This window comes from Pseudorca crassidens, chromosome 14 (genome assembly GCF_039906515.1).
Source record: "Pseudorca crassidens isolate mPseCra1 chromosome 14, mPseCra1.hap1, whole genome shotgun sequence".
NCBI classification, from domain to species: Eukaryota; Metazoa; Chordata; class Mammalia; order Artiodactyla; family Delphinidae; genus Pseudorca; species Pseudorca crassidens.
In genome coordinates, this window is record NC_090309.1 from 85,036,329 (window position 1) to 85,063,694 (window position 27,366).

Genomic DNA, 27,366 nt, shown 5'->3' on the forward strand with positions numbered 1-27,366 from the left:
TATTAACTCCAAATCTTAATTTAACAAGCTTCAAATCCTCACAAAACTTTAAATACACACAACAGTGCTCCCCCTCAAAAAAAAACAAATGAAAAGACTCGACAAAAAAAAAAGAGCTAATATAAATTTACATAAATTAACCCTTCTTTCTTCTGGCCTCTAGGAGAGCGCCCTTTAAACAGTAAAATGGCTACAGATCAGGAAAAGAAATGAAAAAAGAGAGGCTGCTTCCCTGACATTAGGCAATCACCAAACACCAGTATCACCACAGAATCTTAATCACTCATTCTTACTCAACAATTTTCAGTCGCTCACCACTGCCTATGTAATAGACTAAATTCCTCAGCAGTCAAATGCCGTATGTGATGCAATCCGCCTTTCCAGCCATATTTTCCACCACCTAGAGCAGCACTTCTCAAATGTGAATAATACACGTATCCTTTTTAAAAGAGAAAAAAAAGTTCCTCAACCCCTAAAAACATATCCAGTCCTAGTCTGAGAAATACGACTCTATTCAAACAGCTACATAATGTTTGATCACACAGCACCCTAAGGATTCACCTGGACTTTATCTATCTCAAACCTAACACCTAAGCACAAACACTAGCACTGAAGCCTCCTGGCAGCAACTGGCACCAGAATATACTTGTGATTTTAAAAGTCTAATCACTGAATTGAAAATGCAAAGAAATTCCAACCCCAATATACTTGGTCCACAGTCCCAAGGGTTTGAGACGAATCATTTACAGGGAGACGTCCAAGGTCCTCACTAGGTGCACCACAGGGCCTTCAGGATCTGGTCGCCCACTTGCCTTGGATGTCCAGCCCCGATCTGAGCTCTGTACTCACACACATCCAGTTTATAGGCTCGTTCTGGGCTCTGAATGCTCAGCTAGTTCTTATCCTTTAGGACCCACTCAAGTGTCACCCTTGAGAAACCTTCTCTGATCTTCCTATTCCAAGGTAAGTTCTATTCCTCTGTGTTTACTTTTATCACTGTAAGTACTAGAATGGCAATCTTCTCCACTAAATTTTGAATTTCCTGAGAACTGGGCCACGTCCCACTCACCTTTACATTCCCAAGGCATCCTTGCAGTGCCTGGCCAATAAGAAATACGTGTTCACTGAATGAAGGACCCCAAATTCATAAACTCCAGCCAAATAAAACTACATGCTGCTATGATCTCTGAGTTCCATTTACTGTACTCTTGCAGTGTACTGACTCTTTGGCCCTCAAAACAACCTATGAAGTTGGTTCTACTCTGACCCCATTTCACAGATGAAGTTTAGAGGTTAGGTAACTTGCTGCCCAAGTTCACAGGTTATTTATGATCACATCCTTCCTCCAAGCAGATGTGAACACCTAGGTCATCTTGGTAGAACTGAGGACAACAAGCAGCTCTTTATACATACTGGACATTAAATAAATATTTGTTGAATGAATAATTAAATGGACTCTATATACCCCCCCAATTTGGAAGAGGTTATGGAATTTAGAGGCTCACTGATGTATATATAGAGACAGACAGGTAAGTTCTAGGGCAGAGATAAATTCACATAGGGAGCCATGAGGTAATTTTCTACAGCATCTATTCACGTTTATACTTTAAAACATTACCTACAGTGACCATCTTTCCATTACAGAAACTACAGGTACCTAACAGTCTGTATTTGATAACTAAGCATGTTATCCCTTCATTGTAGCTTTGTGTCATATTGACAGGTGTGGTAACATCTACAACTTTCCTCCAAGATTAGAGTGTTGCCGCAGACAAATCCCAATGCTGCTTCCTGCACTGCAATGTCTGGGCCTCAATGTGTCACAGCACCTCTGCAGACTAAGTAAGGTGTTCCAGGTGCCTCGTTTCCACTTAAATTCACAACAGCTACTCTGTGGGGGAAAAATAAGGAAGAAAAAAGGTCCCACCAAACAGCCTTTGCAAAAATATTCTGCGGCTGCAATCTCTCAAAGCATGGTGCCCAGTGCCATCTCTTCCATAAAGCCTTTGACTCCCTTAGCTGAAAGTACCCCTTTGCCCTGGAAATCTAAAGAGCACTTTAAAACCTCACTTAAGGCCTGTATCATCACACAGAGAGTGTCACCTCTTTTGAGGACGGGCTTTCTGCTGGCATCGTCTTTTATTCCCTCCCTTATTGCCTGCAAAAAGAAGCACAGTGAATAATTTGCTGAATGAATGAACGTACAGCTGAGAAAGTCAACTCTCTGCAGCACGACTTCTAGCCGGTCCTTTCACACAGGAGCAATTGATAACTAGCCTGCAGAGAATTTCCTGGAAGGACGTTAGAAATGAGTTAAATTGATCAATAATGACTGAAAAAAATTTTCAAGGGAGAATGGTGTTTTGCTCTTTTAAGTCAGATTATATACAACAGACTTTTGGAAAAGTGTCAGCCTACAGAGCTGCGAGCATGCCTGATTACCCTGTGTCAAAATTACACGTGTGCACCGTGTATTATGGTGCACATTCAGATAGTTCAAGTGAGTTCTAATTGCTTGGTAAATATACGCAAGAAAAGAGAAAAGATCTAATAGAAGGAAGAAAAGAAAAAAGGAAAATGGGCTGATTTAACTATGGAAGACACTTCACAAAGCTGATAACTGAAAAATGTTTTATGTCCCAAGAATGCACTTATCCCTGTTGTGTTCCCTGGAAACATTTACCTTTAACACGAGCATCACATGGTTCAGAATCCGGCTACTCAACACCTTTCAATTCAAGAAAGACAGTGTCCAACTATGGCTGAGGTTCAGGCTCTGAAGATACAGACACACGGTACACAGATGACAAAGACAAAACCAGGACCCATGCTTCCTGCTCCAAATCTGTGCTCTTGAAACCACAATGACACAATGAAGCACAGAAAGCTTGAAGAAGAACCTAACGGAAAAACTGTTCAGTGAAGTAGGGGAAAAACTGACCCCCAAATGGCTGTGAGCAGAAGGTCCCTTTTTGCTCAGGAGGCATGAGGTCAAGGTCCTATACCCCAGATCACGTGGGGAGTCTACGCCAAGTCCCTCTGTGACTTCCTAACGCGCAAGGGACTTAAAGATGGCTCGCCCCGTCAGACAGTGACAGCCGTCACGGGCACCATCCCCGCTGCCTCTGGGAGTCTTTATCGCTCTAACCCATTTCTAGTATTAAAATTCAACTTAGTCAAATAAAGAGATCACATTCCTAACCTCATTCCTGGGATGTAACTGATCTACTAAGTTGAAAGCAGAAGCCCTAGAACAAGTTTTAATTTAACTCTCTTCCATATCAGTCAAAAAGATCACTCTAAAATATTTCTCAGTAGCTTTTCTTAGAAACCTTCTGATAAATGAAATTATAATGAGGTCAATAACATAGTTTATTCTCACCAAATCCAACAGTGCTAATTAGAATACAATCACTATTTTCCCAATATGCGTATATGAAGTTATGCCGGCTGAAACCAATGGAGTGGGAAACAGTTTAAAGGAAGAAATCAAGATCCAATTCTAAAGTCTCATCAGACAGGAACACTTATTGAGCATTATACAGCAGACACAATCTTTTTTGTTGTTGTTTTTCTTTTTTGTTTTTTTTGCGGTATGCGGGCCTCTCACTGTTGTGGCCTCTCCTGTTGCGGACCACAGGCTCCGGACGCACAGGCTCAGCGGCCATGGCTCACGGGCCCAGCCGCTCCACGGCATGTGGGGTCTTCCCGGACCAGGGTACGAACCCATGTCCCCTGCATCGGCAGGCGGACTCTCAACCTCTGCGCCACCAGGGAAGCCCCAGCAGACACAATCTTAATCAACATTCCCTCCCCCCCAACCAAAAAAACCCCAAACCAAACAAAGCCTGATTATCTTAGTTCTCTATGAGCCTTGTTGCTCCCCTACTTTCTCCCGATGTGCAGGTCTAATTAATTAATTAAGCCCCAGAAGGTATCAGAGACTGAGTCATAAACTCAGAAGCAGGATCCAGTTCCACTGCTGATTCACCAGCTAATCCTAGGAAAGTCACGCTTCCCCACTATTCTCATGACGTGAGGTGAGTAAAAAAATCCCACTACGGAATAACATCAGCACGAACGAAAAGCCTTCAAACGTGCAACTAGTATCTGTGTTCTTCCACAGACCGTCAACCAACCATCAAGAGAAAAGAACTGGAAGGCTGGGGCAGCGAGGAAAGGGGTGTGGGAAGAGCAAAGCACTAACTTGCAATCTTCTCACATGGACGTGGCATGGGGCGTTTCCCCAAAGACAAAACAAGGATGCAGTCATCACCCTTACTGTTGCCACAGTGTTGCCTTCCCACGCCGCCCACACGCAGCCTTAGTTCCTGCAAAGATTGCAGAGGGCCAGGGAAGAGTCCCAAAGAGAGAAAAAGAGAGAGGGAGAAACATTCTGGAGGCACCTGCGGCCCATCTTCCCTCTGTCATATCCTACAAGCAGGGCCTGGTGAACTTAAGGACACTTGCCAGATACAGTGATCGGGCACGTGTTGTCCCAAATAAGTAGAACGTTTGTTTGAAATACGAAAATCTGGATGCAGGTGTGACACAAGGCAAACACCGGCCACATTCCAGCATCTCTAGGCACAGAGTAGGGCAGGGGAGCAGACAGGTCATAAGGGAAGACTTGGCAGGAAGCTGACTTCCAATCAAAGTCTCTAATTAGATACTGTGAACTTTAAAAAGCTAAAGAAAAAGTCCCTGAGTAATTAACGTAGAGTTCACTTATATTTACTACCAGATTTGGAGTCTCGGATGAAGAAGATCTGCCATATAAAAACCCCCTGAACTCCCAGACCCTGCATTGCCCTGAAACCTCTATTCCAGGTAAATTCAGTTATGACTAAAAATGTCTGGGCAGGGTCAAAGCCCTCTGGTTTAGCTTACAAGTAGCAAAACTGGTTGAAATGACAGATTTAGAAAACCACTGGAGATGGAATTTCCAGGAAGGACCAGGAACAGGAGGGTTAATGTGACAAAGTGTCAAAAAGAAAAAGCTCTAGAGAGGAGCTCATTGTTTCATGACATGGGCAGGGTGGAGGATGGGGAAAAACCTGAACTCTCCCCCACCAAAAAAAAGACTGATAAAAAAGTTCAAGTGACAGCACTTTTCTAGTGGCTGACCAGACACGGTGCCTCAAATCCGTTTCACAAGACGCAAGTTTCACTACTAAACCGAGGCTTTCTTCAGCTGCCACGTGTCCCCCTTGTCCAACCAGAAACATCGTGACTTGGCCCTCACCCTCAGGTGTGTGCAGCGATAAACGTGTGCTTTTGTTACCTGCAGGTTCTGAAGGTCCACCGGATTCAGGATGGACCTCTTGCCCAGACACTAGGGTAACACGTGAAACCCTTTGCAGCCAAAGCCCAACAACCCTCGCTTTAAAAGAGAAACCTCCCTCATAATCAGACCCAGAACAGGTTCTTCAAAGTCAGCTTTCCAATTGCCAAGTAAAGAGTTTATTCTGTTATCAGCTAATGAAAAGCATTCTCCACACATTTCCAATCAAGAAAAATTTCTTGTCACTTCCAATACTGATCAAACCACAACTCTAAAGACTATTCATTCCCCATAAAGGAATGTGACTATCTTTCTGGCACCAAAAGTTTTATTTTTTACTTTAATAAATATGTATTTTCCAACTGCATGGAAGGACACCCCTGGAGTAGAAAGAACGTCAGCTAAGAAGCCTCCTCGGCTACCTTGAGTTTCTCTAGGGTCTAAGGGCAGGACACACGGAGAGTCTAGCCTGCATCTGTCTGGACTCTGAAAGTCTCTTACCTTTGTTTGTTTGTTTATTTATTTATTTTGGCTGCTCTGGGTCTTGCGGCATGTGGACCTTTTAGTTGCGGCATGCAGACTTTTTAGTTGCGGCATGCGAACTTCTTAGTTGCGGCATGCGAACTTCTTATTTGCAGCATGCGGACTTCTTAGTTGTGGCATGCAGACTTTTTAGTTGTGACATGCAGACTCTTAGTTGCGGCACACATGCGGGATCTAGTTCCCTGCGGAGGGATCAAACCCAGGCCCCCTGCATTGGGAGCTCAGAGTCTTACCTACTGGGCCACCAGGGAAGTCCTTTATCTTTGTTTTAAAAGTAACAGTGCTTCCTGGCTTCCTTTTCTAGTTAGGTCAGGGAGGATACACTTTTGTTTTAAATCTCCTGCCTATATTTAATTGCAATTGCAAGATGTTTGACTCACCTCTCCCTCCTCCCTCCCGTTCACACTGGAAATGTAAAGTTGAGAAACAAACCAAACCTGTCCCTGCTTAATGCAACCAAACTGGCAACACCTTATTTTACTGGAGCACTTGACGGCTGCTTCACCAGAATGGAATCCCTATAAATGCGAGCGATACGCTCAGTCCAAACAAATTAAAAATTACTCTCACGATGGATTCCAAATATTACGCTTAGACAAAACAACAAACTGTTACTAAACTCATAAATCTGCATCCCACAGCACACACAAAAAGTCTTAAGTTCGGGCTTCCCTGGTGGCGCAGTGGTTGAGAGTCCGCCTGCCGATGCAGGGGACGCGGGTTCGTGCCCCGGTCCGGGAAGATCCCACATGCCGCGGAGCGGCTGGGCCCGTGAGCCATGGCCGCTGAGCCTGTGCGTCCGGAGCCTGTGCTCCGCAACGGGAGAGGCCACAACAGTGAGAGGCCCGCGTACCACACACACACACAAAAAAGTCTTAAGTTCAAGTTACCAACATGGTTCCACCCCTCTGACAGAATGAACTCCGGGAGCCTCAGTAATCCTCGGCAGGAACCCCATACACTTTTGCTGAGACAGGAGACAAAAGGGAAAGATACCAGGGCTCCAGCCGGACCCAGGCCCCCCGTGCTCAAGCCTCTCAGTGCTCCAGACAGGCTCTGCATTCTACTCTAATCCTCTTTCTTTTGTAACACGAGCCTCTCCATGACAGAAAACATTTGGTTCCAAAGGACAATCCTGCAGAATGCCTTGGAGTTCCTCCTTAGAGCTGACAGATTCATAATTAAAAGTAAAAGCACAAAGTGCTCTCTCACTGAGGGTTTTCTCCCTCCGGGGAAGGGGATGCTCTGATTTTGTCCTATCCTTTCTCTGCAGGCCAAGGCACCACCCTGAAGGTGAAACATGTGAAGGAAGTGAACCATGAAGACATGAACAGCCTGTTGAGATGGGCTCTGTCCCGCCAGAGATACGATCCTGCCACAAGGACAAGGTGCAGTTCCCTCTGCCCGCGAGAAGGCTCATCACACCTGATCCCGGAGTGCCTCCTTCTGTGGGTCTGATGAAGACATCGGGAAGCACCGGCTTCCAGCACGGCATGGCGGGACAACTCACGAGTCTTCGGGTTGTTTTAAGCCACGGGTGCAAAATCCAGTATAAAGAAACTCAGACTCCACACCTATTCCTTGTCTGACACTGCTCACTCCAGGTGGAGCTCTAGTGCGTGTCTGACGGCAAGCTCTTTTCTGCTACTATTTAAAAAACGAAATGTATGAATGGTAGCTGCACCCCAATCCACCTTCCAGTAAGGATTAGAAGTCACCTCTGGGAAAAACATGTTAGATATTTTGTATCCCTGGGGTTTCATTACATCTTTAAAAGGTCTGCTTCATACTCATGGAGATCATAGCCACACACAGACGATCAAAGCGATCTTGAGCTCTGCTTTCAACTGCACCTGTTTTCCCATTTCTCATACTGTCTAGTTAAGTATAACCATGTCCTATACCACCAAGAGATATCCCTTCCTGGGAATGCTCCCCTGGAGGCCAGGGATCCCTCAGAGCTGGCTGACTCAATGTTCACTTGATTCCATACAGAGGTTTTTTGGTTTATAATTTCCTCTCCTTTGTAGGTAAACATCACTCATCCAACAATCAACATAAACTGTTTCCCTGTAGCAAAAGTGGTCTACTTACCACGGGAATTTATATTAGTGAATCCATAATGCTGCTCTATTAATATGAATGCTGACACTTTTAAATATTCCCCCGTCAGGAACACCTTCTGTCCATTACAAGGTGTAGATTCTTACCTCCTCAGGTGATCTCATTTGGATGACCAAGCAGCAAACATCTTCCCACCTGGAGGACTAAGCACTTTCTCACGGGTACTGAGCAGGCAGCACTGACCCGTTAAGTGTGAACGCAGAGAAGGCACCTCAGCACAGTGCCTGGCATAAAACCGACATTCAAAGAAGTTAATTCTCTCTCCCTAACTTCTTTTTCCTCTGTTTATTTTAGATCTTCAGGCTTCATATCACTATCCAAATCTCAAAGCTCTTGTAAACTCTTAGATTTACAATCCAAGCAAAAAATTATACCCTAGTCCATGATGTGCAGCCTATCTAGAGTTACTCACTTGGTTGTGGAAATGCTGAAACTGGTGCAGAACAGATAACCCCAACTTCTAAATTATTTGCGGCTCCAAAGTTCATTTGTAAAGTTTCTTTTCCTTAGAAACATGATGTTATATTTAGGATCTCAGGCCACAAATGCCTATTTGACACACAATACATCTGAACTACAATACCAGCGTTTCTGCCGGGATGGAGCACAGTACCATGGACACAGCAGGCACTTGGATATTTGTTGGGTAAAGTTATGAAGTCCTGCAACTGGGGGCAAGGTGCACAGCTGGCTTTGGATGAAATCTTTCTATAGTCTAAGTCTGTGTCTATCTTCCTCCCACCTTCCTGATGTCTCCTCATGCCCAACAATTTCCTAATCCTCTCTTCCCAAAGTGACCAGTGCCCTCCTATCTTACAAACTGTAAACTTCAGCATCTCACCAGAGCACCATATTTTAATGTTTCAAAGGGAACCACTTCTTCTCCCTGCCAAAATTACCTCAAGCAGCTGATCTCAGCCATATATCAGGAGGGAAGAAATCTGATTAAGTTATTTCTCAATGAAATGTGAATGTCAGATAAACTATAATTTGTGTAGATATTCCTGACTCTTAAAAAGATGCCCGACCACCCAAACAAATCTAATTTTGTGTGGAGTACAGAAAAATGAATGAAATAGGTACATACAGTAGAGAGATCAGGGCCACCGGGGGGATTGCTTCTCAGATATTCCTGCTTTTCAAAGCAACTTCCTTCTCCCCTGCTGCTTTGAAGTCTAATAACTTTTTTTTAAACAAGTTTCATAACGTCTTCAAGTTTCCATGGTAACAGCAAGTATATGATTATGCCGGTGATGGAGTGTGTACAGGGACAGGATGAGTCTAGCTTGGACAGTGCTTTTCCCAACCTAGAACCTAAGCCAAGGTGTTCAAGATTCAACCTGACACGTCCTAAAAACAATCACCTCCAAAGAGCAGCAGAAGCTACAGAGAAGATTCTCATGTTGACCCTGGGCTGGAATTCTGGTTTTGCTCCTCCTGGCTTGGCCAAAAGGGTATATTAGATATCTTTAAAAAGTGGGGGAAGAAGGGAATGCCACATGTCTCCAAGAAACCCTATGTTTGTGGGGGAGAATGACCTGGAATTAAGAATCAACAAATGTGTCCTAAATTAGAACAAGAAAGTGGGTTGCTTTCAAAATAAGAAGTGAAAAAAATCTATACAGGATTCTGCATGTATATCTATTCACTCTAGTTGCCCTGGGGCATCAAGTACTTTCAGTGTGAAAACAGAAAACATCAACTTGCAGGGAAAGCAAAATATCTACAGACTTAATTTCAACACACACTTGAAGATGATGCCTGATATCAGCTTCAAAAGGCAGTAGCCTCATTAAGAAATGACACGAGCCCCATCTGGGGGCTGGCAAAGGCTTAAAAAATCAAGTCAGTGCTGGGGGTCTGGAAAGGAGAATGAAACTGAATTTCCCTACATCAATTAACAATGCTATTAAGGCTACTTAGGACATGCCTCCGACAATACTTCTTAATACAAACAAGCTGAAGGCCTTCAGAGTAAAACCAGCCACTAACCCTACCCGTCATCTGGACTTCCATTACTCCCACCCTGAAGAGTGACACATCAAACAAAGCACCCTGCCCACACGCAGGGCCTTTCCGCCAAGATCTCCATGTACCCTGACAAGTGCTTATTAGTCCTGACGACACCCCAGCAAAGAAGAGAGTTGACCACTGTGGCCTTTTTATTCTCCTAGGCGGAAAAGAGGGGGAAAACTAAGCCAGTGAATCAAGGGACCAGTCCAAGGTCACAGATAAGTCAGAAAAATGAACTCAGGACTTCGATGCGCTTGATCAGCTCCTCCGCAATTTCTCCATCAGGCCCTAATGGCAAATAGGACAAATTTCCCTAGCTTGATTTAAGAACAGAAGCACCCGGGGGGCACACGGCCAACTCTTCTTACAGGCTGCTTGCACGTTGAGTCCTATTATGATATTTAATTTCAGAATAACTCTAACAACATTTGTATAAAACGAAATGTTTACTTTTCCTTCTACTAGCTTCTCTGTAGTGAATTCACTCTTTAATCAAGCACCAAACTCTGGACTAAGCAGCCTGAAGACGTTTGCATAGGATGGAGGTGGTCAGTAGGATAACTTTAAGGCAATTACAGCAACTTAAGCTTCCTAACAGACTGGCAGACCCCACTTACTACATCCTGCACTCTTAAGACACACTTTTGCCTTAGACACCATAACCATAGTACAAAAGGAAAGTAATTATAATACAAAGTTAACACGGGTCTCAAGAATCCAGTCATATGATTTTTAATAGCAAGGCTAGGTGGGAAAAAATTAAATTCTACAATACTTAGCACCTAACTCAGTGTCTTATTCCATAATTGCTAAAATTCTTGTTGAATAAATAAAAGAGAAAATAGAAGAAAGGTTGAGAAAGGACAGGAAGGTGATGGTAACTTTGTACCTGGTCCTTGATATACAAAAGTGTTCCTACGACTGCAACCAACAGTAAAGATCAGTCTGACTTGAGCAACTGCCCGAAATTAATGTGTTTCTATTGTGTTGCCTGAGCTCCAAATTTTAAACTAAGGCAAAAAAAAATACCAGAGTGCTAATAATTTAGTGAAGAGATGGGTTCTACTAAAAGGGAAGAAGGCTGTAGGAAGGGCAGCATGACTGAAAAATCTGCTTAATTTTTCTTAAAAGGTACTAAAACTTCCAAATACAATTATCCAAATGACCATCTGAATTGGAGGCAACTCTTCACTTGTCAAAGCCCAAGAGAGAAGAACCGTAAGCAAGTTGTGTTCCCAGGGTAGCGACACAAGACGGAGCACTAATGACAACCTGTACTCGAGGACCTTTCTGAAGAAACGTCACCAGCTTCACAGGCCCTGTTCCAATCACCCTTACTACACACCCGGAGGAGGGAAGAGTCAGGAACTGATTCCACTCTGCAAAGGAGGAAATGGAGCCCAGAGTGAGGAGTCAGACTCGAGGCCAGACAGTGGCTGCTGGCCCTGCTGCGGGAGAAGAGAACAGACAGGGGAGAGGGACGGTTCTGTACATCTGGGAAAGTGCCATATGTCCAGAAAATGTGAACCAGTGAAAAGACAGAAAGTGAGAACCAGCTGGCTGAGGAACAGGACACACGGACAGGCTGAGCAGGGGGCCTGTTTCGTCCTGTCCTGCTTCAAGCCCCTCATGACCATGGCCGTGACCTGCCTTCCTAGCCTCGCTTGTTCTCCCTCCTCCTTAGCAAAGGAGGGAAAACAAGTAAAACTGAAAAAAACAAAAAAAAAATCGGTTGTCCAATCACTAAGCTCCTCCCACTCCTCAAAGAGCTGGTTAACACAGGAGTCCCTGGACTTCGTTACCTACCTTTGCTTCATCATTAATGTCCCAAGTGAAAGAAATGGCATTATAAGCAATCTCCTCAATGTTACTTATGGTGTTGAAGCTTTCTTTGTAGTCAGCTGTATGAGGGACGAGAAAGAAAAAGAAAGTCGTGGTTTCTAGTTTCCAACATGAGGTTACAGCAGTTCAATGTAAGATTCAGCTTTTAATATTATCACTGCTGGATACTTTAAATTAACATTTTGCTGGGTTGAAAGAAGCTCAAAAAAGGAAGAAAAAGAATCACAATTTTTGTAATGGAGGCAAGCTTAGACATTTTTAAATTTATCCCATTTTATCAAAATTAGGACACTTAGGTCTAAAAAGTTTAAATAACTGTCCCAAGGCCACAAAACTAAGTCCAGAGAATCAAGACTGGAACTCAGTTCTTTTCATTCTTCTGAAAGAGAACATGAATATTACCACAGGCAAAGAAAAGAAGTAACACAAAGATTAAGAGCCATCTTGCGATACAGACAATGGTCTTACATGAAAATTATATACATGGCAAGAACACGGGTTTTCACAAAGCTACCTGACTAAATATGGATTTGCACAGGTCTGCTGCTCTTACTCCAAGTGATGAATCTCTGGGTCTATTTACAGACAGAAGAGACTTTCGATGCAGTTCAACATGTAACTAGGGAAGACTGTGTGTGTTGCTGCACAGCAGCAGTATTTTCTTTAACTTGGTGATTTTTTTTCCCTCCACCTATTACCATCTCCAAATAATCAGAATCTCTTAAAGAAGACACTACCCCTCAAACAATTTGTAGACTGAAAAGCAGGACACTCTTACACGAGCTGGCGCTACAGCTCCTGGCCCCAGTGTCACATGGAAAGCCACCACATGGGGCATATGTCCTCATGAAGGAAGTAATGTTAAGAGCACCGATTCCAGGAGGCCAAGGACAATGTTTGGAACAGATCAGTAGCTGGCATAAAAATTCAAATGCATTCGGCAGGAAGCTGATCACTGCCAAAAATAACTGGATTTAGAAAACTGGATGCTTGCACCTCTGGGAATAAAAGCAGGCTCCGGAGCTACTTACCTATGTCAATGCATCTTTGTTTAGCCGTGTGCTGCCGCGAGTGCCAGTATTTCCAGTGCCTTAACTGATCTTCCCTGCTTTTGTCCTCGGCAAAAACCACCATGATCACACTCTGTGAAAGAGAATGCGTCACGACGTAAAGACACGAAGGCGTGAGTACCTTTTGGAAAACTTAGTTCTCGATTTTGCGGTGAATTAAAGCTGCAATTTCAGATCTTAATTTAGATCTGCCTCAGACCTGGAACTAGTAAGCTCTGACCAGCTTTCCCAGAGACGAGAACTGACAGCAGGACTTACTCGGACTTTGCTGATGGGGTGGTGGATGCCCTCGTTGCTGCTCACTTCCTTCAAGGTGACAGGATAGAACTGGCCTTTGTTCAGGTACGTCATGGTGCTATCTCCCGGCTTCTGTCGGAGCGATTTTGAGGCTTCTAGGGTATATTCAAAGTTGTTCCTAGAAAACAAAAAAACTCACAGATCTCTAATTCACTCTCTTGGAAGCTTCTTAAATGCCTGAGCTCAAACTTGACATGCTTTAGTGTGGATGTATGCAGAGAGCAGATGACTAGAAACATCCAACTGACCATGTCATGCTATAAATAGATAGCAGTTGCTGCTTTTTCCAGAGTAAATATAATCTTAAGCAACCCAGAAATTCTCAAATCTCTCAGATGTGGGACTACTAAATGCCTACTAGAAAATCTGTGAAGTGATGTTAACAAATTAGAAGTTTGGAGGCAAAGGATATCAATGATATGAATGAGTGAAAAGCACTCCGGAAGGAACTCTCACAAGACATGCTACCAACCTGGTATTTACCCAGCAAAGGTTGCAAACAGGAGGCCGGGAGGCCTCTGACTAAATGTGATTTGGCCTGCCAGCACTTTTTTGTTGTTTTTGCTTATAATTTAAATGTACTCAGATGGCGCTCCACGGTTGTCTACATTTTCTTTTATCTTATAGCACCACGTCTATATTCCCCTGAAGTTTTTTAATAACCTTGTTGGGCCAGGGGTTGGCAAATTACTCCTATTTTTATACATAAAGTTTTATTGGAATGTAGCCACGCCCTTTGTTTACACATTACGGCTGCTTCTGTGCTTCAGCGACAGAGCTGGGCAAAGCTGGGCAGTTGCGACAGAGGCTGTATGGCCCACAAAGCCTAAAATATTTACTATCTGATCGTTTACAGAAAAAGTTTGTTGACCCCTATCCTAGATCCTGAAGGCATTTGAGTTTGTGACTCCTGTACCTTGAGGCAGGTCTATAAGGCAGTCTCAATTCCCATAAAATCCTAGACTTTTAAATAAAACTTTTATTTAAAAATACAGCACACATAAAAATGCATAAAACGAAATTACACTCCTAAAAAAACTAAAGATGTTTATATATAACTTGGAAAATATTGATATTTCCAGACTGAGATGCAATTTTGTGACATATAAAAGAGGTTGTCAGCCCAGTAAACAGTTGACTCCATTTATTTTATCATTAGTGAGACTAATAAAAATATAAAAGCCTTTATCCACCTGATGTTATTCCTAAATTCTCACAGAATTATACACTTTTGCAAACAGAAGGGACCTCAGATCTAATTTAATCCCTTCACCTCTTCTCTGAGATTCCATTCTACTACCACTACTACTACCATCACGTAAGGAAACCGAAGGAAAGAAAAAGCACCAACACCAAGAATTAGGGAAACATGAAACACAGTTCAGAGTGCAAAACTGAATGCACTAAAGCAAACGTCCTCCAGCAAAGACGTCACCACACTGACTGCAAGGAAGTAAAGTTGAAAGCTGCGAAAGCCACCTCTGATTTTCCAAGATCAAATTAACAAAAAGGAAGTAAGTCATACAAGCTGAAAGTTACAAATCAAATTAAAAGACAACTATTACCCAGAAACACTGTCAAAAACATAGTCCTCTGAATTCATGCCAGGCATCCGCAGACTGAGATCCGAGGGGAAGAAAACCTGAAATATCAACGTGATAAGCCACAACGATGTAACTGGTTATCAGGCTCACTAAAGACCAACGTCTGGTACAGCGTCAGAGCATGTGGCTTACAGCAACCCACCACTCTTCCAAAGTTTGTCTGAAACAAAAATTTTGACGCTACAAAAAATTTTAAAAGAAAATTAAAAAGAAAAAAATATCCATTTATACATCCCTTGATTAAATTAAGACAATTTACATAAGTGCTCCCACAAAGCGCTTCCTTCTTCTCTCTTCCCATCTTTCCCACACATCCCAATTCTGTCCAAACTCTGGAATGTGCAACCAAAATCTCACGACTTTTAGGAGTTAGCTCTATCGCTGCACCAAGTTAAGATACAGTATCAAGTCAGCACCATGGCTGGATGGATCGGTGCACTCTCCCAGGAAAGGTTACTATTCTACTAACTCTGTAAGTGGAGACGGATGCTCCTTTCCCCCATAAGTCATTAAATACAGTTCCAAACGTCCTCTGCCCCTAACTTTTACCCGAGTGACGTGTTCATCACCACAGAGCCCTCAGAAGTAATTGGAATTAATTGGTAAATGTCACACAATGCACTTGTCATCAAGCTCTACCCGCCTCCCTGACAATGTACCAAGCAAGAAACACTAAGCAAATATATGATAAATCATTTTATATTAAGACCAGTTGCGGGGAGCTTGTTTTGGTCTAGGACAAAAGCCGAAAACAGACTGTGTGTCTATGTCTGCTGTCCACGGAAGATTAAGTATGCAGCTCTCCTTCTCATTCTCCAGCAAATCACTTTGCTGAAATCATAATTGTTAACTCAGCTGCTTGTAAGATTAGCCATGTGCCCTTGATAATAATTTCTGGTTTTATAGGTTTAGTTTACAAATTATACCCATGGACCTTTTCTCTTTAAGAAAAAAAGAAAAACAACTCTTTTGTTCCCAATCCACTGACTTTAGGCTGAGTTTCAAGCTTACATAACAAGGAAGAGGTGGAACCCAATACTTATACAAACACACAGCGTCTTAGGAAGATGCTTTCATTTCCTGTACCTCCTGAACGCCTTCCTTGAAGGTCTCTGAGAAGGTAGAGTCTGGAGTACGCCTTTGAGCATTTGGGGGTTGAGCACCAGAGCTGAACTGGTCAGCATTCATGTTCCGGTCGAAAACCACCACACGCTCTGTGGGCTCAGGATGATACACTGCTGGGGGGATCCCCACAGTAAAGCCGTGGTGCTGGGTCTCCGTCTTGATGGAGTGGGTAGGCATCGCTGCTATGGAGACAGTGACCGTGGTGTCAGGAGCTGTCAGATGGCCCCTCTTGTCGATGCCCAGCTGGTTGCCATGGGGAAGGACAATGTTAAATGGCACATTTTTCAGCACTTGCACTCTGTTTTCTCCAGCAGAAATGAGGGGCTGCTCAGTCACGTTTGAGATGCTATTTCTTTAAGAAAAGAAAAGAAAATTGTGTTTTCAAACTCAATGCTGATACAGTTCCTTGACAATTTTTATCTTCCTAATGGCATTGGGCTATTGGGTCCCGTGCAATAATAATACTATACTTGGTAGAAACAAAATAAATAGGAAATGGCACAACAACCCGTTACCAGAGAAAGGGAAAAAAACGCTCTATAGTTACAGGGCAAGTAAAATCCAGAAGTATCGAGTAAAATTTCATTTGAAATGCTGAGAACTCAGAGTGTTCCTCTACTATATTTTATTTCCAATAATCCTATAAAATGATCATATTTTACTAGAAGCCTGAAGCTACAAACGTGATTAACTGGAGCAGTACAGGCTGGTGGTTAAAGTACAGACTCTACGGTCAGACAAGGTAGATTCAAAATCCTTCAGTAACTACGTGCTCATCTATAAAATGGGGATAATGATGGTGCCTATCCTCACAAGGTGGTGATGAGGATGAAACGAGAATATGCGTATAATGATGCCTGGCACGCGGGCTCAGGAAGTGTGAGGTACTTGGTCCTCAACCACCACCTCTCCCAGTACTTAGACTCACTTGCTTTCCCTATATTTGCACAAATTACTTTTGGCTTAATAAATATCCTGGGCAATATAAGATGATTTTTAGTTTAGAGTAAAATTGATACATCTTCAAAGCCCCCTCAAACCATACAGGCTGATACCTTTAAGGGAAAAAAGCTATTCGGCAACTTTGCACATTTCAAGATCAATAAAATATTCAAACCTTAAACCATAAGTTCACTCCCAAGACTGTCTTAAAGAAATTTCTTTAGCGAGAAAGGAAAAAGCTATTTAGAAAGCTGTTCATTAAGGCTTTGTAATAGCAAAAATCAGAAACAGCCTTAATGTTAAGGATAGCTAGGGTCTGCCTTAAAATATTCTAGCAAAAATAAAATTTAAAAATTAATTAATTAGAAAGTTGGAGAAGAGGGAAGAGTAGATCAAAAAGGAGGAAGTAAGTTGATAACAGTTGAAGCTGAGTAGCTACTGGCTTATACTATTTCTCTACTTTTGTTATGTTTGAAAGTGCCTATAACAAAAATTAAAAAATAAAAGCCATAAGCCCTTTTCCAAATTATGAAGATTAAAACAGCAATATGGAAAATATTTATGAAATATACTGAGTAGAAGAAAATCCTATCTGTGAATATAATCACAGCCCCATAAAATGCGCCTGCACGCCCAAACGGCAAACAACTAAACTGTGAGCACAGTGGGATTCTGAGTGATCATTCTTTCTTCAAAAATGTTTTATTCTTTTATTACTAATAGAACACAGGGCAATTTAAAAGGCACATTTAACTTTTTTTCTTCATGGCTATAAAGTCAAGGCTTAATTTGAATTTCTGAAAGTTTTAACCTAAAAGATTTCAAAAATAACCTCAACAGGAGTTTGGAATACAGCTGAACATACTTTATTAAATTCTACTCAGTTAGGCAGTTATTCAAGACCATTGATACTTATTTTTTTTAATGGACCCCCACCATTGCCTTAAGACACATCCTTCTTAAGAGAACCTAAAAGACAAATAAGCAAACAGTGCACTCACGTGGTTACTAAAAACATCCCTTTGGGTGCGGAGAAAGTTATTGCTTTTGTTTTCTAGAAAAGGCAACTACACCTAAAGAAACGGGTGACTTCTCAGCAATAGAATCGTAATTATTAGTGAGAGACAAATCAGTAATGAAATCTGAATTCAGATATTAAGAGGCCAACTTACCCATCTCTTCCACCAGCGCCTGTTCATTTAAACAAACTTTTGCTTTATTTTCACAGAAACCTGGCATTTTCAAGTGTACTGTTCTATGCTCTGTATTAAACATTACCTTTTGCTATGATCTGGCTCTGGGTGCTCAACATCTGGCTTTGCTGTTGATGACCTTCTCTCTCGTGGAACCTTAGATATTAACACACATGACAACAATTTAGTTCTTACTCATGAAGTAGAGACACAGTCCTTACTTTTCAGTAAGCTCAACCATTCACATGCCTACTGACTGCCTACCGAACCCCAGGCTCTGAGGACACGCGACGAATAAGACAGTATCTGCCCTCAAGGAGTTTACAATCTGGTCACCGGGTTGATATGTAAAAACCAACTTTTATTTAGTTGCCAAATAAATTCAGAAAATCCAACATTTACTTTGTCATTGAGTTTAGGTTTTATCTGTTAAAAGAAATACCTCTGGTCTGGTTCTACCCATTTATCTACATAATGTAATAGAGAAGAAGCTACTGAAAACACAACTGGGCTCTTTCAACATTCTCCCTGCTCTTCTCTGCTACCCTTCCTTTCAGATCAAACGCAAAACCAAAATGATCAGTCATATTAACGGTTCACTCCAAGATCCAAATGTTGGCTCCAAATGATAAATTTCTTTAGATACGTTGGGATTCACACTGTCTGTTACCCAAAGGACAAATCAAACTCTGTTGGGTCTATTCCTTTTTTGATTCTGCTCCCCTTTGCATAGGAGGTGACAGCAGGCAAACATTACTGGGTGTACTGCAGACATCAACCCAGCTGAGACTTATTCCCAACATGTACTCCAAAACCACTAAGATATTTGAAACTGGTTTTCAATGTGAACGTAGAAATTCTATTCCTACATTCTTATTCTACCCTTAAAGACAAAATAAATTATTGTTTTACGTATTAACAACACGCTTTTAAAGCTTTACCAAAGTTATTATATAAAAATGACTGATGGTTACACCCAAAGAATTGAAACAAATAAGTCAGTTTATTTAAAAAGGAAAATAAATAACCCTACAGCTATTGCAAGAAGGCTGACATGCAGTACTACTAAGATTGCCACCCTTAATGGACAGACATGAGGATTTATCTCCTAAGATGTAAAATACTTTTAGGATGACCCTTTATTTAAAATACACACACATACAACCACTGCAATTAGTGTTATTACATAGGTCTTTCTGGCACTAAACTTGTTGGGTTTCTCCCATTCTCAAAAGTTTCAATTAAAAATATGTAACTTCAAACTTCATACTTAATACATAGAAATTTATGGTTTTACACTGAGTCAATAAAACAAGCCATAGGAAGAACAGATAATACAAGTTCTATTTGTGGCACACGTCCCAGGCAAGGGTTTCTTCTAGCATCCTCGGTTACTGTGCAAGTTTCCATTCATATTTAAGGGAAAAAAACTTACCTCAGACCTCAAACACAAGCTGGACACATGGCCTCATACCAGAAAACAATTAAATCTTTTGTTTAGGTCGCCCCCCCCATTTTGATAATCAAACTATCTTCTTTGCTTTTTACCCTCTGCATTTCTTGTATTCAGAGAAGAATACAGTGTCAGAATGTAACAGAGGGCACGCAACTGGTGAATCTGGGTGAGAGTATCTGGGAGTTAATTATCTTGTTATTCTAAGTTTTCTATAGGTTTGAACGTTTCAAAAACAAAGAGATGGTAAAAATAAGCTGTAATATATAGCCATTCCTGGGCTGTACCTTACAGTTTATATATATACGGGCTATGGGTCAGAGAGAAGAACGCCAAAGTAAAGCCAGCAAGCAGAGCCTGCCCCCCACAGGGCAGCGAGGCACACTGAGGCGGGCGCTTGGGCGCAACCTGAAACCCTGGCTGCAACACATACTAGTTGTGTGACCTGAGAATCTTATTTTTATCATCTGCAAAACAGGGATAATAGCACATATTTTCCAGGATTGCTGGAGGGATCAGAAATCACATTCATTCTGGTAACATGGCTAGCACAATACAGGTAATCAGTAAGTGGTAGCTAGTATTATTAGGATAATGATGACGGTACAGATCAGGGGTGTCATCTCCAGATAGGAACACCATGTAAAACTCCAGGCGGAGAACAGGCTGTGTTTAATTAAGACTAATCCAAATCTCTAGGAACAGGCAACAAAATATATCCTGACCTTAGAACCAGAAAGTCCAAGGCTAGAAAATACGGGTTTTGTTTTTTTCATGAATCCCACAATCAAATCAATCAAATCAAATGCTCTGTAAGATCATTTAGGGAAAAGGAAACCACTCTGACTACATAGGAATAAAGGTTAGAGCACAGGTAAATGAACCAACGTCCACTCTTGATGGCACTAAGAACTACCTCTGGAAAAATGATCAATCTCATTAAGGCACAGGTAACATCTTTTATGGGAGCTTCACCTTTCAGATAGAGCCAGAACAGCTGGCTACTTTACACATTTTAAAAATGACCCGTTGATTCTACGATTGTAGATTTTCAGCTTTGAACCACAGTAAGTCAAAGTACTCATTAAACTATTTATAGTCACTACAGAAGCAACCTGCATTACATTCTACCAGCAAATTACTGTTTTATATGCTGTTGAATCAAGTGTGCCTGGGGCTGTTGTTAGGGTTTTTAAAGAGCAGGCAAACGCACCTTGTAGTAGTCATAGAGCAAGCCCAGCGCAGCTGCACTGTCTTCATCTCCATTGATGCTCATCATCGCTTTGGTTGCTGCAGTGAGAGGGTTTTCCAGGAAAGATTTCCAGGCTTCATCCTCACTAGTGTAGGAACGACGCTGTGGATAAAGTGCTTCATTCTGAAGAACCAACACTGGCCGTTTGCTTAGGAGAAATTTTTTTAAGAAGAAAAAATATATATATATCTCTATCTCACATCTTTTTCTACTGCAGGTCATCATAAGCTAATTCTTTAAAAGGCAAACAACCAATTCCTTGATGTTCCAATAAAATAGTCCATTGTTTCATCAATGACCCTAGTAAAGTTAAATTAAGACAAGATCAGAAGACAACCCGCTTAAATGCAGCCCAGTGGGTCACCCAGTAAGCTATAAGGTATTTAGGCAGCACAGGGAACCTGCAGTTAACCTGCACATGGAACCCAGGACACACTACCTGGCACAAAATAACCCCAAAACCAAAAGTCAAAAACCCACTCCAAGAAAATGTCAGGCTATGCAAACACTTTACAAAAACAAACACAAGGACAAAGTAAGGCAAAACAGAACATTCACTCTCTTCAGACATATACATTCAGGACTGTACCCTCTTACACAGAGTATATATATGGTTCAATCACCATGCTGGTATATGATATCTCCCTCTTTCTCCCGGTGATGCCATGCCTTAAAAACTACAAACAAAGGGGAGAGAAGGAGAAGACGGAAAGAAAAAGGGCGACTTGGTTTAATCCTCGGGGGTATATGAGAGAGTTAGAATATTCTACTGATTACCAGCAGACTGAGCATGGAATGTGGCCAAAGGGGACTGTAAATCAATAAGGAGGCACAATTCTCTGGCATGGGAGTTAACTGTTTATCGTAGAGATAAACACTTAAGAATCTACAACAATAAATGCAGCCACTGAACAAAAAGAGGTTTTTAAGGAAATAAGTGGAGAAATCAGTTTTTAAAAATCTTTACTGGTTTTTCATACTGGGCAAGAACTCTTCCACTTTAACACTGTAGTTCGGTGGGAAAAATCCAGAAAAATCAACGGAGAACTTAGTAGAGTCTTATAGAAGATTTAACTTAAAAGATTAAAGCAAACATGACTGATTCCAAAAACTTGAAATGTAAACAGCCTCAGTAACTGTTCAGTGGTTCTGTTTAGTAAGTCAATAAAGAGAAAAAGTGGAACACTACCTCCAGCAAAATCAAGCAGTTTTTTTTTTAAGAAAAGCTTTTTAAATATTCAGAACTGCTCTGAATTATCACCATCCTAACAAAGCAAATTAAAGGATCAGTTCTCATTGCAACACACAAACGAAATATGTAAATTGCCTAAAGGTGACCTACCTACTCTAAAAGTGAATGTAGAAAGATTGATTATCGTCTCAAGTAATCAACAAGGTTAGGGTTTGGCAGTCACCCAGGCCCTTTAAAAACAGATACAGATTCAGAAAAAGGAGAACATCTTTGAAAAAAGGGGGGAAAAAAAATCCTACAACTTAATTATCCTCAGTCAAAACTGTCTTATTTCAAAGCCAATGTTTTTACTCCTAAAGTCCTAGGAGCTCACATTTGGTAGGAAAAGTTTTGAGGTGGTATACTATTTTAACACAAAATAAACACGATGGGTTGTTCAAAGCACATGGTTGGTTTAAAAATGAAGACTTCCCACAAATCTCAAATTAAAAAAAAAAAAATGTAATATACAAAGGGGCATTCCCTGCGCCATCAGGAGGACAGAACAACAGCCACTGAACCAGTGGTACTCTGGGGGTGATTTGGTGTCCTGCGCTATTATTAATAGTGTAATACCTACTTCCAGAAGATTATGACAGCACTTGGCTCATTCAATTCCCATAATGCTAGTTTTTCAGCTTCCCTTCTTCTCCCACCCCCATCCCAAATCTGCACAAGCAACAGAAAACAAATATTTTTTTGCCAATGGTTTTGTTTGTGATCACCCTGAAGGTGTCTTAGATTTCCAAACTATGCCTCAGGCCAAAATTGGAGCTCTGGAAATATGCCTTATCTAAACTATAAGTCAAGAAATAAACACGAAACCAGCTGCCTTTTTTAGTCTACTTCCTCATGACAGTCAGGCTGTTGTTAGTCCCTAAAGCCTCATCACTGCCCTCTCCCTGAGTCTTAAACCCTTCACCAATGATCTCTGGAAGACTTCTGAAATACAGTTCAAGCAATAATTTATCTGCATATTCTACACCACAAGATTAATTGAAATTTAAGTTATCCATACATAATAATATCTAAACCTCTCATCCACAAGAAGAGCACCCTTAAACAAAGCGATCCTCAGCAAATAATTATAAAGCTGGGAGAGTTACCCCTCTGCCCTGGATTTACTGATCTCAAATACATTGACTGGTCGGGTGCGATTTACTTGGGTTTTTTTGGCGGTTTTCTGTTTCTTCTGTTTTTTGCAGCAATTTTATATTTACAGAAAGGCTGCAAAGAAAATACAGAACTGTCCCTCACCCAGTTACATTATCGCCTTACATTTGTGAAAATATTTCTTTAATCACGATCGCCAAAAAAGCACGTTAGTAAGCACAGTGCTCTCTAGTCTACCATCCTGATTTCAAAGTTCCATCCTCTTGATATTTCTGAGCATTGCTAGTTGCAATAATCCGTAATTACCATCAGTGAGGCAAGTGGGGAAAAAAATGCAACAATTTTCTCAGCCAGGGAAAAGAAAATGCCAGGACACCGGAGCACTTCCACTTTCCCCTCAATTTCTCCTTTCGGAAGTTCTAGCAGCCTGGCCGAATGACACGGCTGAGCGACAGAGATTACCTGAGAAGCTCTCCCTTTCCAGCCGTGGAGCGCGTCCCAAAGAGCTCCACTGTCCCCCCTGAGCGAAAACGCCCCGGTGGGGACACGGGGCCGCCGGCGGGCAGAGCCCCAGCCCGCGAGCGGGGCGCCCCGAAGCTCCCGCCGCGCACCCGGGTCACCGGAGAGCAGCAGCGGGGCGCGCCCGTGGGGTGGTCCCCCAGACCAGGACGCGGAGGCCGGGAGTGGCGGCTCCTCTCAGGAGTCAAGGCCCCCAAGGCAGGGGTCCCCTCAGGGGTCTTCGGGGGAACAAAGGCGGCCTGGGGTGCGGACAGGCAGAGGCCGCGGCGGAGAAGAAGGCGGGCGGCGAGACGCGAGACGCCCGCCCTCCCAGCCTGGCACCCCCGCCTCCTCGCCCGGCCTCGCACAGGCGCCCCCCGCCCGCCCGCCCGCCAGACCTCGCACCCGCCCCGGCCCTCGCCTCGCCCGTCCGCCCGCCCTGCCTCGCGGCAGGTGCGGCCGGCCGGCCGGCCGGCCGGGCAACAGGAGCCCGGCCGCACGGCCGGACTCGCCTGCCAGCGTCCTCACTCACTTGTCGTACTCCTGTGTCATCGTGCTCGCTCGCCGCTGCCGGGCCGCAGAACTGGACTTTCGGGTTGGGACAGTACACCCGATCCGGGGGGAGGAGGCGGCGGCGGCGGCGGCGGCGGCGGCGGCGGCGGCGGCGGGTCCAGAGCGGCGGCCCCGACGGGCTGGGTTCGCTTTTCTCGCTTTGAGCCGGCTCCGCGCGGGCAGCGAGCACAGGGCGCCCGGGCCCAGCCTCCCATTGGCTGGCGACGCTCAAGCACAGGGCTGGGCCTCGGGGCCGGGAGCCTGGCGGCGCTGCCTGATTGGCCGGCGCGCCGGGGCGCCGGGGCGGGGCCGAAGGGAGGCGACGGGGCCGAGCGACGCGGGCGGGGGTCCGCCGCTCCGCGTGGCCGCGTCCGTGTGGCGCGCCCGGCGCTCGCGCCTCCCACCCGTCCGGACTGGCAAAGCCGCGAGGCTCCCAGTGCGCACCTGCAGCTCCTCGGCGGTCTTCCGCGCTCCCACGGCAGGGCGGCCAGGCGCTGCGTCCCAGCTCTGCCCCACGGTCACGGCCCTCGGCAGCCCACCCGCGGGACGGGCCGTGCCCTGGCGCCGCCTTCCCGGGCGCTGGGCGCTCTTCCTTCCTCGCCCGCCCGCTGCTCCAGTGGTGGAGCTTCCCCACCCGGCGGCTGTGCCCCTCACCGGTGCCCGCGGTCCGCCGCTCGGCTGCCTCGGGCACCTTCCCGCCTGGGGTCTGTGGAGCGCCCCGCCCTCCTCGTGCCCCCGCTCACCTCTCATTCCGCGTGCACTTACTTACGAGGCTCTGGCTTTTACCCGAGGAGGCTCAGATGTCTCCCTGCTCGTCTTGCCCACCGACACTCTCTGGCTTTAGAACCCCCTGTTCATCCACTTCAGATTGTCCACTATGTGACAGTCACTGGAAGACTGCCACAGTCTCCTAACCCGTCGTCTTCCCCCGCCCCCGGTGCAGCCAGCGTGGGTGCCCGTGGCGTGGTCGCCCCAGCCTCGCGGGAGCCGCCTCCGTCCCAAGTGCCTGCCCCTCCCGTCTCCTGGGCCCCACCTCTCTGGACGACCCCACCAATCTCGAATTTCCATCTCTGCCTACGTCTTAGCCCTCTGGGAACCACATCCCGACTTTACCCGCCACCCCGCACTCTCCTCCCCGACTGCCGCCCCTCCCGGCACCCCTAAAGCCGTCTCACTCCTCTCACCAGCCAACTTCCATCCATTTCCACCCCTACTTATTCCTGGCCGCAGTTGTCCTTCCTGAGCCGAAGCTCCCTTCTCCAGGGTCTGCCCTTCATTCAACAAATATTCTATGCCAGGCACTGTTCTAGATGCTGGGGATACTGCAGTGAAAAGAGGGGACGAAATTTCCTGCCTTCTTCCAGCATCCTTCTTGCGGTAACAGACCGTAGACAAAATAAAGGCAGAGGCTCAGCCTTGGGGAAGGTGGGGTCGCCCAGTGCGTTCGGTGAACCGCAGGAGCCCAGAAGGGCTGGAGGACAGAAGGACAAGGGAGATCCATTCAGGGAGGTAATGGGGGCAGGGAACACTCCTTGTGGGGCTTGGGTGCCCTTGTACAGTCTTTGGCATCTACTGAGTGAGATGAGGAAGCATTGGAAGGTTTGGAATAGGGCAGTGACATGACCTCACTCCTGTTTGAAAGTAAATAAGCTGGCTGTTGGGGGGTAGGGGACAAATGTGGGAGCAGGGAGACCAGGCCAAAGGTACTAGTCGCTTGGCTTCGGGTGGTAGGGTGGAGTGGTGAGAAGTGGTCAAATTCTGGATCTATTCTGGAGGTAAAACCAACAGAATTTCCTGAAAATCGGATATAGGGTGTGAGAGGAAAAACAGAGAGTCAAAGACTACAAGGTTTTCAGCTGAAAACTGAAAAGAATGCTTGGCCATCATTGAGATGGGGAAGACTGCAGGCAGAGAAGCTCTGGAGGAGGTCGGGGTTTCATTTCGGTCATGTTAATTTCAAGGTTTTTATTAGAGATCCAAGTAGATGTATCAGCAGATGGTTTGGTATGAGCCTGGAGTCCTGGGAGAAGTCAGGTTTGAAATGACATCTGGGAATCATCAGCACAGAGATGGTATTGAGAGCCTGGAGATGGGATGAACCTCAGTGGCGGAGAGACAGAAAAGAATGGGACCAACACTGGAGGAAAAGGAAGCAAGGAGGAAGGGTGGTCAGCCAGGTCACATACTGCCAGGAGGTTAAGAAAGATGGGCGTTTAGCAACATGGAGGCCATTAGAGCCTTCATTCAGTACCAGCTGATCCCTCATCCACTCCCACCAACTTCCTGCTCCCTGTTCTCTAGGCCTCTTGGGACCTAAACCGGCAACCACAGATGCTTCTCACCAACATGCCCTTCTGCCATTTCCAGTTTCTGTCCTCTAGCCCTGGGTACCACGCTGGAGCCAGGGAGGCTGTTCTTTTTTATTCTTCACTATCTTGTTTAAATAAATTATATTTTTAAAGTGGGCTAACTTAAAAATGATTAAGCAAATAATAGTACACGTGGTCCCCAGATATGGTGCAAATCAGCAGAGCTGTGCCGCAGACGTGACTCAAGTTGGGAAACAATGTCTCTTTACCTCATCCGTCCCTCTTCTTCCTCTAATCTGTCTCCAGATGTGGCCAGAGTGACCTTTATCAAGCACAAATTTTAGATCATGTCACCTTTTACACTCTGGATAAAGTCCAGACACCTTAGCACGAGTGTGACTGAACAGCTCCGCCCACCCTTTTGCAATTCTGCTCCTGGCCCTGCTCTGCTCTGCTAAGAACACGCCCTGCCCCCCAGCCCCTGCTCCCCCTCTTCCTGCTTGGCAAACTCCACTCAAGCATCCAGGCTGGGCTAGGACCCCCTCCCCTTCCTCCAGCTGTCCTCCCCGGCCTTCTAGGCTGGGTTAAGTGGCCCACGTGCACCCACGGTACTTGTGCATCACCCCATCACCACACTTAGCACATTCTGTTTGTAATACTCGATTTTCTGTTTGTTTCTGTCTCCACCATAAGTGGGAGCTTTTCAAGAGAGGGCAGGGATTGTACCGCTTTCATTTTACGGTCCCCAGCCTCCTGGTATTCACATAGAAGCTGTCCAGGAAGTGTTCACTGGATGGGTACCTTCCTCTGCAGGCATCTCTTCTGGCCCTCAGCCTCCTCCCATCTGGACCACATCGGGGATTGGCTTAAATGGCTTTCCTATTGCAGAAGACGCACGACCTCGTGCTTCAGTCCCACTGC

The 27,366-nt window shown here is 44.4% G+C and overlaps 1 protein-coding gene across 2 annotated transcripts in view; it reads right to left on the bottom strand.

The window, feature by feature from the left end:
- The window catches only part of GRHL1 (grainyhead like transcription factor 1), a 46,148-nt gene extending 21,828 nt beyond the window's left edge, over window positions 1–24,320 (bottom strand). The window contains exons 1-8 of one of the 2 annotated variants that reach the window (XM_067703709.1): window positions 24,117–24,320; window positions 20,704–20,890; window positions 18,123–18,193; window positions 15,864–16,254; window positions 14,739–14,815; window positions 13,135–13,291; window positions 12,838–12,949; window positions 11,771–11,865 (exon numbers count right to left, since the gene is read on the bottom strand). In XM_067703709.1, coding sequence (XP_067559810.1) covers window positions 11,771–11,865; window positions 12,838–12,949; window positions 13,135–13,291; window positions 14,739–14,815; window positions 15,864–16,254; window positions 18,123–18,193; window positions 20,704–20,890; window positions 24,117–24,136 — 1,110 coding nt within the window. In that variant the 5' untranslated portion in view covers window positions 24,137–24,320. The remainder of the gene's footprint in view (window positions 1–11,770; window positions 11,866–12,837; window positions 12,950–13,134; window positions 13,292–14,738; window positions 14,816–15,863; window positions 16,255–18,122; window positions 18,194–20,703; window positions 20,891–24,116) is intronic. The other variant, XM_067703711.1, reaches the window with a different exon arrangement.
- Between the last annotated feature and the right edge of the window lie 3,046 nt (window positions 24,321–27,366).